A 13,876-nucleotide genomic window follows, 5' to 3' on the forward strand; every position below is an offset into this window, starting at 1 on the left:
AAAGCTTTCATTTAAATAATAATTGCCATGACACATTTTTGCACATTACTGTTGATGCTTCGTGACATATGCATTTCTATTAACATGAAATTATATAGTATTTCTGCTTGAACGATCTTTTCACGTGCTTTTATGAAACAGCCTAAATTAACTTGGTTGTTTTATTACAACACAGCATTGCCGTAAATTATGAACACGTATTGTCAATAAAGGTTATTAGTAAGAAAACAACCAATTTGATAATAGAGTACAATTTCGCAGAAAAATTAGTATGTCGCTCGCTGATTAAAAATGTGGAGGAGGGGTAGTGTGCAGCCAGACGTAGGATGTGCCAAACGTTAGAAGGCAGAGCCTGGCCGAGAAATTTTAACCGCGTGAGGCCGTTTGGTCTCGATGCGGCGTTCAGCGACCGCTCCACCCGACTCTTAAGCACAGCAGAATTGTAGCAGTTTGCTGCGAGTTCGAGACCGCAAAATGCTGTGAATGTTCTGCGATGTTAAGAATCGGCGACAGGCCCATGGCCTACTTAGCCCTACTAGACGCTGTCGCTGACACGTGGATATCGTATTTTTGCTATATTCAAAGCTATGCAGGCGGAATTTGATTTTTTGTAGAAATTTTCCAGCAAAATGTGTTTCCGAATTTATCAGGGTATTCACCCAAATCAAGAAATTAATGTCAGAGCGATACAGTGTTATTCCCGAGCACGATAATAGGAATGCTATTTCTTTTTTCAACATCCTTTCCTGTTTCCCAAAAAATGTCAAAAAATTAGAAGTTTTCTCCATTATATACTCGTAATATTTAAGTGTGAATCTTTATGTTTTTTAGGCGAGTTATTTGAAGTCATCCAGTTAAATTCAAGTCTCTACCGGGTCCAACACCTACCGACTGTTCATTCACAGCTGATGCTGTACCGGGTCTTCTTGTCGTGTTACACTTCAGTACTGTGTGCCTTCAGTATATTGTGTCATCTGCATATTGCCTTCAGCAAAGTGGGACTGCCGAATCCTTCTTCGTATTCCTTGAAGGTTCGACTGAAGTTGAGTTGAGGCTCCTGCTTCTGGCGCCGCAGGAAGACCGTCCAGCCGCCGCCGTCCGTCGTCTGGTCGCAGTAAACTTGGACGGCAGCGCCGCTGGGGTAGATGGTGTACACGCCCGATGTCTTCTCCGGCTGCTCCGAACAATCCGCGGGAGTGAACGGTGCCTGGGAAATTAAATAATAAGCAAAATCATCTTTTATTTTGTGTCTACGAGTTGCATCCAACATTTTTATTAACTCAATTTGGTCGCCCAGTACTAAAAATTTGATTTCGTCTGAGGGAAATCCGAAAATCGAGTTACTTCAGATTTATTTGGCCGTTCGTGCAAATAGTGTTGCGAGTTTTTTTTTGCATCTTCCTTGTACAGCCTTGTCAAAGGTAGAATAGTTTCACAGTTCTAGTGAACTGTTTCACAGTTTTTGTCTACTTTCTCTTGACAGAGTGAAATATATTCTACATTATCATGGGAAGAGTTTGTGCAAGAAGACTAGGGCACTCCATTCGCGTAACTTGAAGATTGTGTCACACTGTGATTATTTATTTGCATCTTGAAATTACTCGTCTAATTCTGAATTTATATATTGATTAGAATCCAATAATTTTGCTAATTATTTTTCTGTTCTTTTATTTCTATTTATGTGTTGTATAGCTGATCCCGCATTCTAACAATAAAGAAGTGAAGAGAGAAATCAAAATTCGACGATGTCTCCATTGAATTGTTCCTGCCTGGCAAGTGTTTAGTGGCTCTTGAAATTCTACCTCCATATTTAAAAATTATTCCCGATTGGAGGACTATAGGATGCCTGTAATATGAAAGTGAACGTCTAAAACTACAGTTACAAAATAATTGAATATTTTACCATCGCTGGAGTAGTGCCAACGCTGGGCGAGGCAGACTCGCCACCTTCTACGATGCACCGCCGATAAGCCATCAGGTCCTTGACCACATTCACAACTGACGGTTTCTTCTCAGTGCCGCTGGTTTCAGTCCTCAAAACATCCGCAAGTTCCTGAAGTTCTTCGTAAGTTCGTTGTTGCTGCGGGGTAAACTTATCGATGCTGATTTCTCCTTCGCTTCGAGGATTGCCGATGACGTTCAGCGCGGTTACGACGCTAGCAAGACATTGATTAACGGCGCCAACTGTCGGTGAGCGTTGCTGTGCGGCAGTTTGGCCACCGGCCTCCGACAACAGAAATACAGTCGACCACAGAATGTGCAAAAAGGCAAGACAACATCTTAGCGAAGACATTTCGCGTTCCTACGTACTACTTCCGAGTCTCTATAGCCTAATCGTAAGATGAAGCACTCACTTCGAGTCACTGTACCCAACAGCCGATGGACGCACTTCGAGTCACTGTACCCACCAGCCGATGTACGCACTTCGAGTCACTGTACCCACCAGCCGATGTGCGCACTTCGAGTCACTGTACCCACCAGCCGATGTACGCACTTCGAGTCACTGTACCCACCAGCCGATGTACTGGCTACGAGAACACCAAACCCTGCACTTGATGATATGATGAGGATAGTGCAGGACCCCATCATACACTGCAGGATATGATTACATTTCCTGCGCCCCGCGCTCAGATGTTACCGGATCTTCCCAAGAGATTACACTATGTTAAGGAGAAGTGACATCTTTGAGGACATCTATGCTGCAGCATTGCATCAACTCGAATGTTATAATATTGATGTTCGTTGAAAAGAAGTGTAAATATGTTACTTGAATTCGTTGCATGTCACTGATATATGCCTATTATGTAAACTATGCTAACTGCCTATATTAACTCAAGTTCCGTAAAAAATTAACCTCAGATTAATAATCATGGAAGCCATCAACTCGTTCAAGCCATTTTGTAAAAAAAAAACTATTTTAAATTCAAGCCAGGAGGAGGGCTTATCTCAAATTGAAGGTTCTGAGTAAATCTCGATTAGCATGAGTAACTCTCTGTGTAACTCGATAATAGGATATTTCCCAGGGTACAGCATTTTATTCTCCTCTATAAGGGAAATTTTTGTATCAGTGTGTGGTTTTCAAAACACTGAACAAATGCACACACGCCTTTTCTCTTTTTTTGTAACGGTTTTTCAAGTCCATATTTCATTAGGTTAAAGCCTGGGACCGAGATAAGGACGCGAAGCGATTCTTAGAAAAAAAAACTAATCGCTGTTGACGAATGCGCATCCGGGGCGACAGAAGATGCGCGAACAGGAAGAAATGGTTTCAGAAGGCTTGCAGACAAATAATTTTTTGTTGTTAGTTGACATCTGGGGTTTTATTGGCAAGAGATGATGAAATCGAAAAGCCTTTGCGTACGCCTCAAATTGCATGATTTTAAAATATTCAGAATGGATCCAAATGTTCAGAATGGACCTGGAACGCTCCCTGAACTGACTCATACGATCTGTTGTTTTGTTGAAACTATGTGTTATTATTCCTGTGCATCTTGTCGCCTCGTAAATGCATTGTGCAGAGAGATTAATATTAAAATAATTAGAAACATTATGCATTTATTCGTCCTTGAGCAGGCAGCCCCCATAACACGCAGGCGGAGAAGCGCGCTTTGCTCCTGTTCGTCTGCCGCGTTCACGCTTCCCACGATGGCCTGCGTGGCGTGGCGTGCGTACGAGACGGACAACTCTTCCTCCTCCGCTCCTTTGGTTTCATGTGTCCGATAATCCTCAAGTTCTAGAAGATTTTTAGAATTGCCGGGCCAAATGCTCTCAAAATTAACTTTTACGATTCCGTAATTCCGTTGTCGTTCTCAGGCTACTGAAGACTTCCAACTTACACTTGAGGTCCATAGAAGCCTATATAGAACGTAGGACGTCTTGAATTGCTTGACGATGGCATCCAATACGTGTTACGTGAGAAGAATACGGATTTAACTTTGCCAAAATTAAACTTTACTAGCTTTACCTCCCTCTTATGTCTCTCCGACTATTTATCTCTAGGACTTTCCGTCAAGCAGTCATGAAAACAAATCAAGATAAAATTTCAGAAGAGTGTTTCAGCATTTTTGTCCTGAAACAAAGTGAGGTGAAAGGCAGCAGTTTGAAAGTGATACCGTCTCTTGCGAAATTGCTAACTCTAATAACACAGTCAGTTTTGTTTTTTGACACCGTCGTACAATGTTTACTTGTCTACTTATTAAACTGAAAGTAAAGAGCCGACCGGCATGACACCCCATCCCAGTGCTCTGCGACCCACCTCTACTTCAGTAGGCCTCTACAAACTTCCACCGACACCGCAGAGAGGTCAGCTGGCGACGTACTCGGCCTGCTGCACGTCGTCGGGTGCCCACGACTCAATATGGAGTGCCATCTCGCTGACGAGGTCGACCGAAGGAGGGCTAGCCGCACTCGGTCCTCATGTTCCAGTTCAAAATTGGCCAATACAGAGATCCGTACACGGGAGATAGAAGGCAGAGAGAGGTGGTCGTCGTCCGGTGGGGGTTATTGCTGAACTGGAGTTTGGATGGCTGCTAGGGCTGAAAATCTCGAGGCTGCGGTTAACCTTGATATGGTGAAATTCAGCAGGTGCAGTTAAACACGTCAAAAGAGATCATACCGTTGGAAAAGACTTTAAATTTAGACACAATGAAGCATTGTGTTCAATTAAGGCTCAGCTCTAAATTGGATGAATGATTTTGGCTTTCAACATCAAGCAATCGTGTTCACCTTGACCTTCTTTGCTGTTGATATTGAACAGGTTCATCATTCAACACTTCCAACATGTATGGCTTCAACTATCTACCGCCTGACATGAGTGACCGGAACAGTATTGTAACAAGCCTGCCTAAAAAGGATACGTTCTAGTGAGAGCAAAATGACTTGCACTGATGGTTGCCGCCATGTACGACAACCTTGAAAAGGTCTCTGTTGTGTATATACAAACGTCCTCAGGTTGCTACACTCAATAGTTTACATATAATTTCATTTGAAACCGATTATCTTGAAATCACTCTCAGATACAGCCCCGTCGCACTGTTCAGCATGGAGGCGCACGGAAGAATGAGGAGGCTTGGCGAAAGGCAAGTTAGAACGATAGCTCCTGCCACGGTGTTCAGAAACCCGGATGTAGAAGTTACGCGACGTCATTCCAACGTGCGTAGATGCACAGCGTGCACAACTGAACTCATAGACCGGTTTGATCGCATCCGAGCAGGAATAACGTCCTTATACCTGAAGAAAGAACCAATTTTGAAATTATTTACCAGTAAAACATGCAAATTTATATTCGGGAAATATTTCAAACACAACATCTTTAGTTCTTTGGACATAGTTTCAGACGCACTACCAAAATAGGGCAATGTTCAATAAATAATTTTCTTACTATCGCATTCAGTCACAGTTTCAGAAAATTAGATAAGAATAATTAGATAAGAAACGTTTGGTATCGTTAGAGGGTTAAAGTTTCATGTTATTCTTCAAAAGTAATATCAGAGTTTATTAAAAACTCTGTTTGTGTCGCATGTTGTTGAAACATACTGTATCGTTTGTGTTTCGTATTTATACGAAATACTATTATTGTTTGTATGGTTTTGACATATTGTTATCGTTTGTGTTATGCGTGGTTATGAAATATTGATATCGTTTGTGTCATGCGTGGTTATGACGAATCGTTATCGTTTGTGTTATGCGTGGGTACGATGTATTGATATAGTTTGTGTTATGCGTGGTTATGACGTATCGTTATCGTTTGTGTTATGCGTGGTTATGACGTATTGTTATCGTTCGTGTTATGCGTGGGTACGATGTATTGATATAGTTTGTGTTGTGTGTGGTTATGACGTATTTTAATCGTTTGTATTATCCGTGGTTATGTCGCGTTGTTATCGTTTGTGTTATGTGTGGTTATGAAATATTGTTATGTTTCCTGCATGAAATTTTCAGTGGCCATCGTGGCAGTTGTCTACCGGACGGTGCAGGATCTGCCCCCGGGATTACGCTATGCTAAGGAGAAGCGATAACAGCTTGAGGACATCTTTGCTGCAGCATTGCGATCAACTTGAATGTTATGATGTTGATGATTGTTGAAAAGAAGTAACGATGTATTGCTTACGTTCATTACAAGTAATCTGTTATGTAAATTATGCTGATTGGCTAAGTTTGGTGTTAAATGAACCTCAAACTTTTAGTTGCTAACGAGAACATTAGCTCCTAAATCCAAGAGGAAGGCTTTTATCGTCAATTTAAATGTTCCAAACTCTTATAGTTAATTTTCAATCATCAACTACAAGGCTATTCCCCCAGGAGGATAGCTGGTTAGTGATTAAATAGTGCGTATTAGTGCGTAGTGTTCAAATCATTGCACAAATGCCTAGACATATTTTTTTCACCGGAGTTTCAAGTCAATATATCCTTAGGTTAGATGTCGAAGACCGAGATAAGGACACGAAGCAACTATTTTTCAGTAATAATTTCGAGAAAACTAATCGCTGTTGACGACGAGTGCCCATATCCTGCGCGATAGAAGGTGTGACTGAACAAAACTTATTTTCCGGAATCCGGATTTTGTGAAGGAAAGATAATGTAATTGTATTAAACATTTTACATTAATTGTCTTCCTTTTAGCAAAATCTAACGATGTGAAGTTTACAAATTAAATTTCCACGTCCATCAAAAAATGTAAGAAAGAAATAGGTTTCTTTCGCAACCTTGAAGTTTCGGGGAGAACCCTCGACGATAGCCGATGTGACAACCCTTGTTTTTTCTGCTTATAATTTGAGCTACTAAATTACAAATTCCCATCTGCATGCTTATATTGAATTATTCACTCAATTAAGATAATCCTGGTAAATTAAATTCCTTAATTATATTAATAATTGCAGGCTTATATTAAATTTTTACTTATTTTATGTGCTGATCTTACTTGACTAATCACATTACTGATTATCTCATCAAACGTCACTTGGCTATATGTATCGTTAGAGGATTTATTACTGATGGTGGTCGATAGGATTTATATACAAATATAATTTGTGAATTTAAGATTTCTAAACATTTATGCCAACTAGTTTCGGAATATTTAGGCAGCCATTATTAAAGTTTGCCTTGGTTTGCAACAGAACACCTGGGCGACGCGATATTATTTTCCTCGCGAACAACATTCAAGCGTTGCAGCAGTCCATGCTGATGTTCTTAAAACCGATGGAAGACAAGACATGCCAGCTGAAGCTTTATCCATTATATGTATACGGAGTATACCTTGTTACGTTAGGGCAGGAACAAAGCTGCTCTGAAAAAACCGTTGAATTTGTCTATCAATTAGAAGACAATGGCGTACAGAACAAGTTTAATAAATATATTGGAGCCACACACAGTACTGCAAACTTGTCTTTTATTATCATTCCCAATAAATGTTGACAAATTTTAAGTGATTACAGAGCAATTTTTGTTATTAGCTAAATTACTGCTTCTTCTAAGCTCAGTTTTTTGTTGCCATGTGTTAATTAAATCGAAAAAACTTTTGCTCACGCGAAAAGTCGCGCTTCTTTAATATTCTGAAATGATCAACATGTTCAATTGTCCAGGCATGCTTCCGAAACACGTAGACCGGTCTCTTATAACATGGCATCATATTGCTACAATATTAAGCATAATAATATTCACTTTACACTGTGTTGCATCGCAAAATCATGAGAAACATCGCAAATCATTAGTCATTTACTCGTCCCTGAGCAGGCAACCACTAACACGCTGGGCGGAGAAGCACGCGGTGCTGCTGTTAAGGCCCGTTTCCACTGTGAGACTCAGCGAGACTGACGCCTGAAAAACTGGCTTTTTCAGTCCGGACTGAGGCAGTCCCGACCATCGAGACTGGCGTGACGGGGAGTGAAGCGCTGTTCAATCTTTCACTGGACTTGCGTGACGGGCAAGCGGCAGTGTCGCTGTGACTGCCGTTCGAGTAGGTTGTGTGTTGGGCTGACGCTCCAATAGACGCATCATTGCCTGCCTCCTTGCTTTTTGTTTGACCATGTCACACGACGGAGAGTGGAGCAGAGATGCTACTGAAGTGCTTATCGATTTATATAGAGAGGCACCTTGCCTATGCAAATAAAAAGCTCTTTTTACAAAGACCGAATCTTAAAGCCTCTTTCACACAGGGCGTGATAACCCGCCGGCGTGAAAAAAACCGCCGCGGGATTTCCCGCGCTATCTTTCACACGGGGCGGTTTTTCACGCTGGAATCTATCAGTCTTGCAGCGCTGTTCTCCGTAAAAGTGGTCCTCAGTTTTTGTGAACTATATATATGAATAGAAAAGAAAGCTATCCTTTTATATTTGCTGCATAAAAGGCAGCAAAGAAATAAAAGGAGGTGCTGGGTTCACAATATAGTAAAATCAAGGCCACAAGAAGGTGAATTTGCCACTCTATTCTGAAAATTAAGAGAAGATGAAGTAAAATTCTCCAATTATTTTCGAATGTCTGCCGAAAGTTTAGCGTGAAATTTCACGCCGCGTGAAAAGCCGTCGTGTGTGAATAGCAGTGCACATTTCGTATGTCCGCTGAGGTTCGGCGGGAAATCCCGCGGCGGTTTTTTTCACGCCGGCGGCATTTCACGCCCTGTGTGAAAGGGGCCTAAGAATTAGAGAAAATAATAAAGAAATGGAGAAATTATATCCATCCACGAACATCGAAAAAATGAAAATAATACTTCGTAACTTTTTATTAACAGATTTTATCAGTTTAGTAACATGGATTCACTCGTACGTCAATTAAAAAGTCTTAATTATGTTATTGCACTTACAGTGTATGTATTCTCAGTAAATAGTAAATAAACACAATAACCAACAATAGTAGTAGCATTTATGAAACACGCTATGATACCTATCTAAATCTATAGACCAAAAACCAGACATGGTTAAACATTGTGACGTATTTATTACATTTAATTTTCTCGACACATTAAAGGTATAATGAGATAATTCTGTTTCTTAATCCCTTGGTGAAAGCATGTTATTACACGGATAAACTATGTTAATGAGAAGTTTGAAACCATTCTTGCGTTTCATAACTGCTATTAGGTAAATAGATCTTTTTCACGAATGAAGGTGAAATGAAAAAAAAAACTCGCGAGCGAAGGCACAATCGAAAAAAATTTTCACGAGCTAAACATTACCGCACGGTAGTTAGGACTGTAAATTCAAAATTTCGTTCGAAACTGTTCAGTAGTTTGGAAGAAATTACTTGATCACTGTGAATTTCGGCCCGTCTTGTCATATAATCATGGCAAAAACAAACGATGGCAAAATTCAAACAATTTTCACGAGCAAAACATTATCGTTATGTCCTAATGAATACGTGTACCAAGTTTCATCGAGTTAAGTTCATTAGTTTGAGAGATATTCTTTGATCATTGAATTTGGAAATTGGTCGTGAGACCGGCAGCGAGTCCGGCCGTTAATTTGTCCGAGACGTAAGCCCAGGAGAGGTTAGAAAAACTGATCTGGGTGAAAAAACCATCGCTGGGAGTCATGTGCTGCATGTGCTGTGTACAAATCGTCAAACAAGCGTTCACACTTCTGACATTGACTTCGGACTACTGCCCCCCTATCGCCCCCCTACCGCCATATTCTTCCTCCGCCCCCCAAAATCTCCACCGCCCCTAGGGGGGCGATATCGCCCACTTTGGAAACCACTGGCCTAAACTAACAATACATGTTTCCATACATCGTCAATAATATGAAAATGTTGTTAAGGTGATCGTAAATGAGCATCATGCGTCAAGATGATTACGAAGAGTTAATCGAAATAATGTTTTAAAATATGAAGGGAACGAATGCATAAACAGCACAATTTAATATAAAATTTCCCATTTGCTACCACACAAACGATTATTTTATTGCAAATTATTGAATTAAATGAGCCAGAATATAGCATATTTAATTCTAAACCTATATGGTACTATGCAATCATGGGAGCATACATGTCGATCTTGAAATTTTAAATGTCAGAAATTCATTACAAACGGTTAAGCAATGTATTCATTCATATCATTCTACTTCTGTAAAAAAAATTTCATGGTTAAAAGGAGCCCTCAACAATACTTTGCACATCGCTTAATAATTTTTTAATATTAATGTCAGACTCGGCCCACTGAATTACTGTCATACTGAATTACTGATTCATATTCATTCATATTCATAATAATACGGTGGATACTCCATAATTGAAGAAAAACCCCACCAACTATTATCAAATAATTCAAATACTGATTCAAATAATTATTACTGTGATTGTAAATAGGATGATTCATATGATAATGAAAGAGAAAAATCTAGATATATATAATTTTTAAAGCTATGATGCGTGTTCCCACGAACAGAGTTCCGAATTAATAAATGCTTTATTCAGTGTGGTTTCCTTTCCTCGATTTTTGTTGTAATGGATTCTTCCTTCCAAATAAATGGGAGGTCGCGCTGAAATTTTTGTACAGATTACGAAGAGATAATCGTAATTATGCTTTAAAATATGAAGAGAATGAATGCATAAACAGCACAATTTATTATTAAGTTGTCATTTACTACAACTTGAACGATCATATTATTTCAAATAATTGAATTCATCTAAATTTTGTTTTCCTGACAGTCGTTTCACCATCGTTTGGTTGTCGTACAGTATTTTAAAAGGGCCACGGGATGCCAATTAGTGCCTCCCTCTTCCCTTTCCCATTTCCTCCAATCTCCTCCCACAAGTGTTACGAGGGTGGTGATTATTAGAAATGCATATCTTTAAAATAAACTACAATGGTGAGAATAATCAAGTCATCAAATTTTAAAAATATTATATTATGAAATACCAAACGAAATAAAGATTTGCGCTCCACTTCTACATCAACGATTAATTTTTTGCAAATAATCGTTCTTGTGACCTTTCGAATAACAACTGTCAGATAACTCCATTAAAACTTATATAAGAATCAGAATTAAAAAGTAGTAGTACATTGTACATGGTTTAGTGATTACCAGTGTAAGTTTTCATGTTTAGTAGCGTTTTTTTAACCTTTTCGCTGCTTACTTTCGCTATAAAACTTATTTACTTTATAACTTTGCAAAAATCATTCGAGAACAAAGAATGAATGTTTGTAAAGATATAGGGAATTATTGTTCGTTAATTCTTCAACGAATTATTAATGGGAAATAATTGCATCCAATGAGCTTCTATGATAGTAACACACTAAGTACCTACTATTTGTACGATTATGGTCCTTTAAATAATAGCTGTCGTCAATTCCTGTGAAAAGTTATATTCACAGCTGATGCTGTACCGGGTCTTCTTGTCGTGTTACCCTTCAGCATATTGTACCTTCAGCACATTGTGTCTTCAGTATTTTGTCTTCAGCACATTGTGTCTTCAGCACATTGTGTCTTCAGCATATTGCATCTTCAGCATATTGTATATGCGGCGCATTGTGTCTTAGGCATATTGCGTCTTCGGCATATTGCGCCTTCAGCATATTGGGTCTCCAGCATATTGCGTTTCCCGGCATATTGTGCCTTCAGCATATTGTCTCCAGCATATCGTGTCCTTTATAGCACACTGCCTTCAGCATATTGTGTCTTTAGCACATTGCCTTCAGCATATTGTGTCCTCGGCACATTGCCTTCATCATATTGTGTCCTTAGTTACGTGTATCCTTAATTGCTAATCTCCTCAGTTGCGTGTACTCTCAGTACCGGGTACTATTTGGCCTGTGTTCTCTGTTCGTGCTAAAACTTGTTTATTAGTTAGCTGTTCCGTTATTCATAGTTGTGTTTTGTTGTCTTTGGTTAATAAATATTTGTTAACCAACTTTCATTTCTCCTTTGTTCAGGATCGGTGGCAGCTTTGAGTTTGGGGTTAATTTCCGAATCTAATTGGAATCGTCCTGTTTGAATTCTTTACACACAATAAGTTTGATTGATATGTGCGTGGTATACTGATCAGTAGAGAGAAAACAAAAGCCGCGCACATCTCAAAAATGAAGTCGCACGCTTCAGTAACATTGTTGTGCAATTTTTTTATGTTAACAGGTTTAATACTAGGATTACATATTTTATCATAATGCCACAGTTTATGAAGAAATAGCTGTTTTATTATTCAGATTATCAGACTGTTACTCCTTTGCGATGGAAGTTAGTTATGAAATACTAATAGTGAAGACAGGCGAAGGAATGCATTATAGAAAATTCTATCTTTTCTATTTTGGATCTCCATGCATGATTAGTGCCTAATATTGTTCAATTTTACTCATTGCTTTCGTGATGTTGTTCTGCTTTGCTGCGTATTCATGACTGGGTCCTCATTTTCCTCAGTATCATTGCTTTATTTTCATGACGATGTCCTTAGTTCTGATCCACAGGTAGGACTCTTGAGCAGTAACCCCTTGGACACTGGCCCGTGGCCTCCCCCTGGTTGACGTATTCTCCCACGACCGCGACAGGCATTGCGGACGTGTCTTGCAGGTACGGCAGATAAACATCACCCTACCTGGATGCGTATGTTGCTTACTTCACCCTACCTGGGAGAGTAGGTTGCATACATCACCCTACCTGGATGAGTATGTTGCTTACTTCACCCTGCCTGGATGAGTAGGTTGCATACATCACCCTACCTGGAAGAGGAGGTTACATACATCACCCTACCTGGAAGAGGAGGTTACATACATCACCCTACCTGGAAGAGTGGAAGAGTAGGTTGCATACATCACCCTACCTGGAAGAGTAGGTTGCATACATCACCCTACCTGGAAGAGTAGGTTGCATACATCACCCTACCTGGAAGAGAAGGTTGCAGTAGTCGAAGTGGCCAAACTCGGTGGCGTTGAGGAACCAGCGGGGGCTGTCGCGGGATCGAGTGCTTTGTAGAAGCGCATGTTGGTCATGCCTGCCGGCGCGCATGTTGTGTTTGTCAAGTTGCTCCCTAAAACCAGAGAAAACAATGTGGACATAAGACAAGATGAGCTAAAAACATTTACAGTGCAACTGGATAATTATTATAATTAATAATTATAATTATTATAATTAATAATTAATAGAAATAATTATATCTTATAGGAAGGAAGACGATTTTTACTTTTAAAAAACACGGCAGCATAGGAATACCATAGGAACACCGTGACCTATGCAATGTCAGACCTTATGCATCGATCAGCTGCAATCATATCACATTCAAAGTGGACATCAACATATCAACAATTATATTCCGAGTGGACATTGTGTGTGTACGAGCGATGTCGCTGCTCATACGCGAACACACCGTTGTATTTCTATACACACACATGTACGTGCACACAAAATCCTCTTATCTTAAATGCGAGGGAATGCTAGATTAGGGGTGAAAGAGAGCACGAGTTGGACGAGTGGTAGGGGTAACTGACCGAGATCAAACCAGTTATTTGTATATCTGCACTTTTCGAATATATTATTGCTGTTTAGCGCCACAGGCACTACAACTTCTAGATTGCTAATGAATTCTTTTAAATTTCATCATTCCACACCCTCCACGCTTCCGTTTAAACCCTTCTCTTTTAGTCTTCTACCAGAGCTGTCGCTTATTATACAAATTATTGTAATACCTACTGCAAAATTCTACCAAGTTCCAAAACTCTGACCAAATTATCATGTTTTAATCCAGTAACACATTAAAGATGTGTTACTAAAGATACGTTAATTGTCTCTTCGCACTTGAGTCGATGTTGGGGCAGCTGTGTTGTGCGTTGCTCTATTCATGAATAGATCATTTTTCTTGCGTGTGGCTTCAATTCGCGCATTATCTTCTAAGTCGCTACTTTCGCTGAGAAATTTTACCTAGATCCGTGTCTGCTACCAGATAACCATGTTTCAAC

At 39.7% G+C, this 13,876-nt stretch overlaps 1 protein-coding gene across 1 annotated transcript; it reads right to left on the bottom strand.

Annotated features, from left to right (window-relative positions):
• Positions 1-985: 985 nt before the first annotated feature.
• Positions 986-13,192, bottom strand: LOC108682292 (tenascin-like; the record flags this gene model as incomplete). Its single annotated transcript, XM_018171431.1, has 4 exons — positions 13,167-13,192; positions 12,807-12,951; positions 1,904-2,224; positions 986-1,207 (listed from the first exon to the last, which is right to left on the bottom strand). Coding segments are annotated over exons 1-4 (714 nt in total), but the record flags the coding sequence as incomplete, so codon positions are not given.
• Positions 13,193-13,876: the final 684 nt, after the last annotated feature.

Source organism: Hyalella azteca, unplaced genomic scaffold, assembly GCF_000764305.2.
Source record: "Hyalella azteca isolate HAZT.00-mixed unplaced genomic scaffold, Hazt_2.0.2 contig13526, whole genome shotgun sequence".
In the NCBI taxonomy this organism is placed as follows: Eukaryota; Metazoa; Arthropoda; class Malacostraca; order Amphipoda; family Hyalellidae; genus Hyalella; species Hyalella azteca.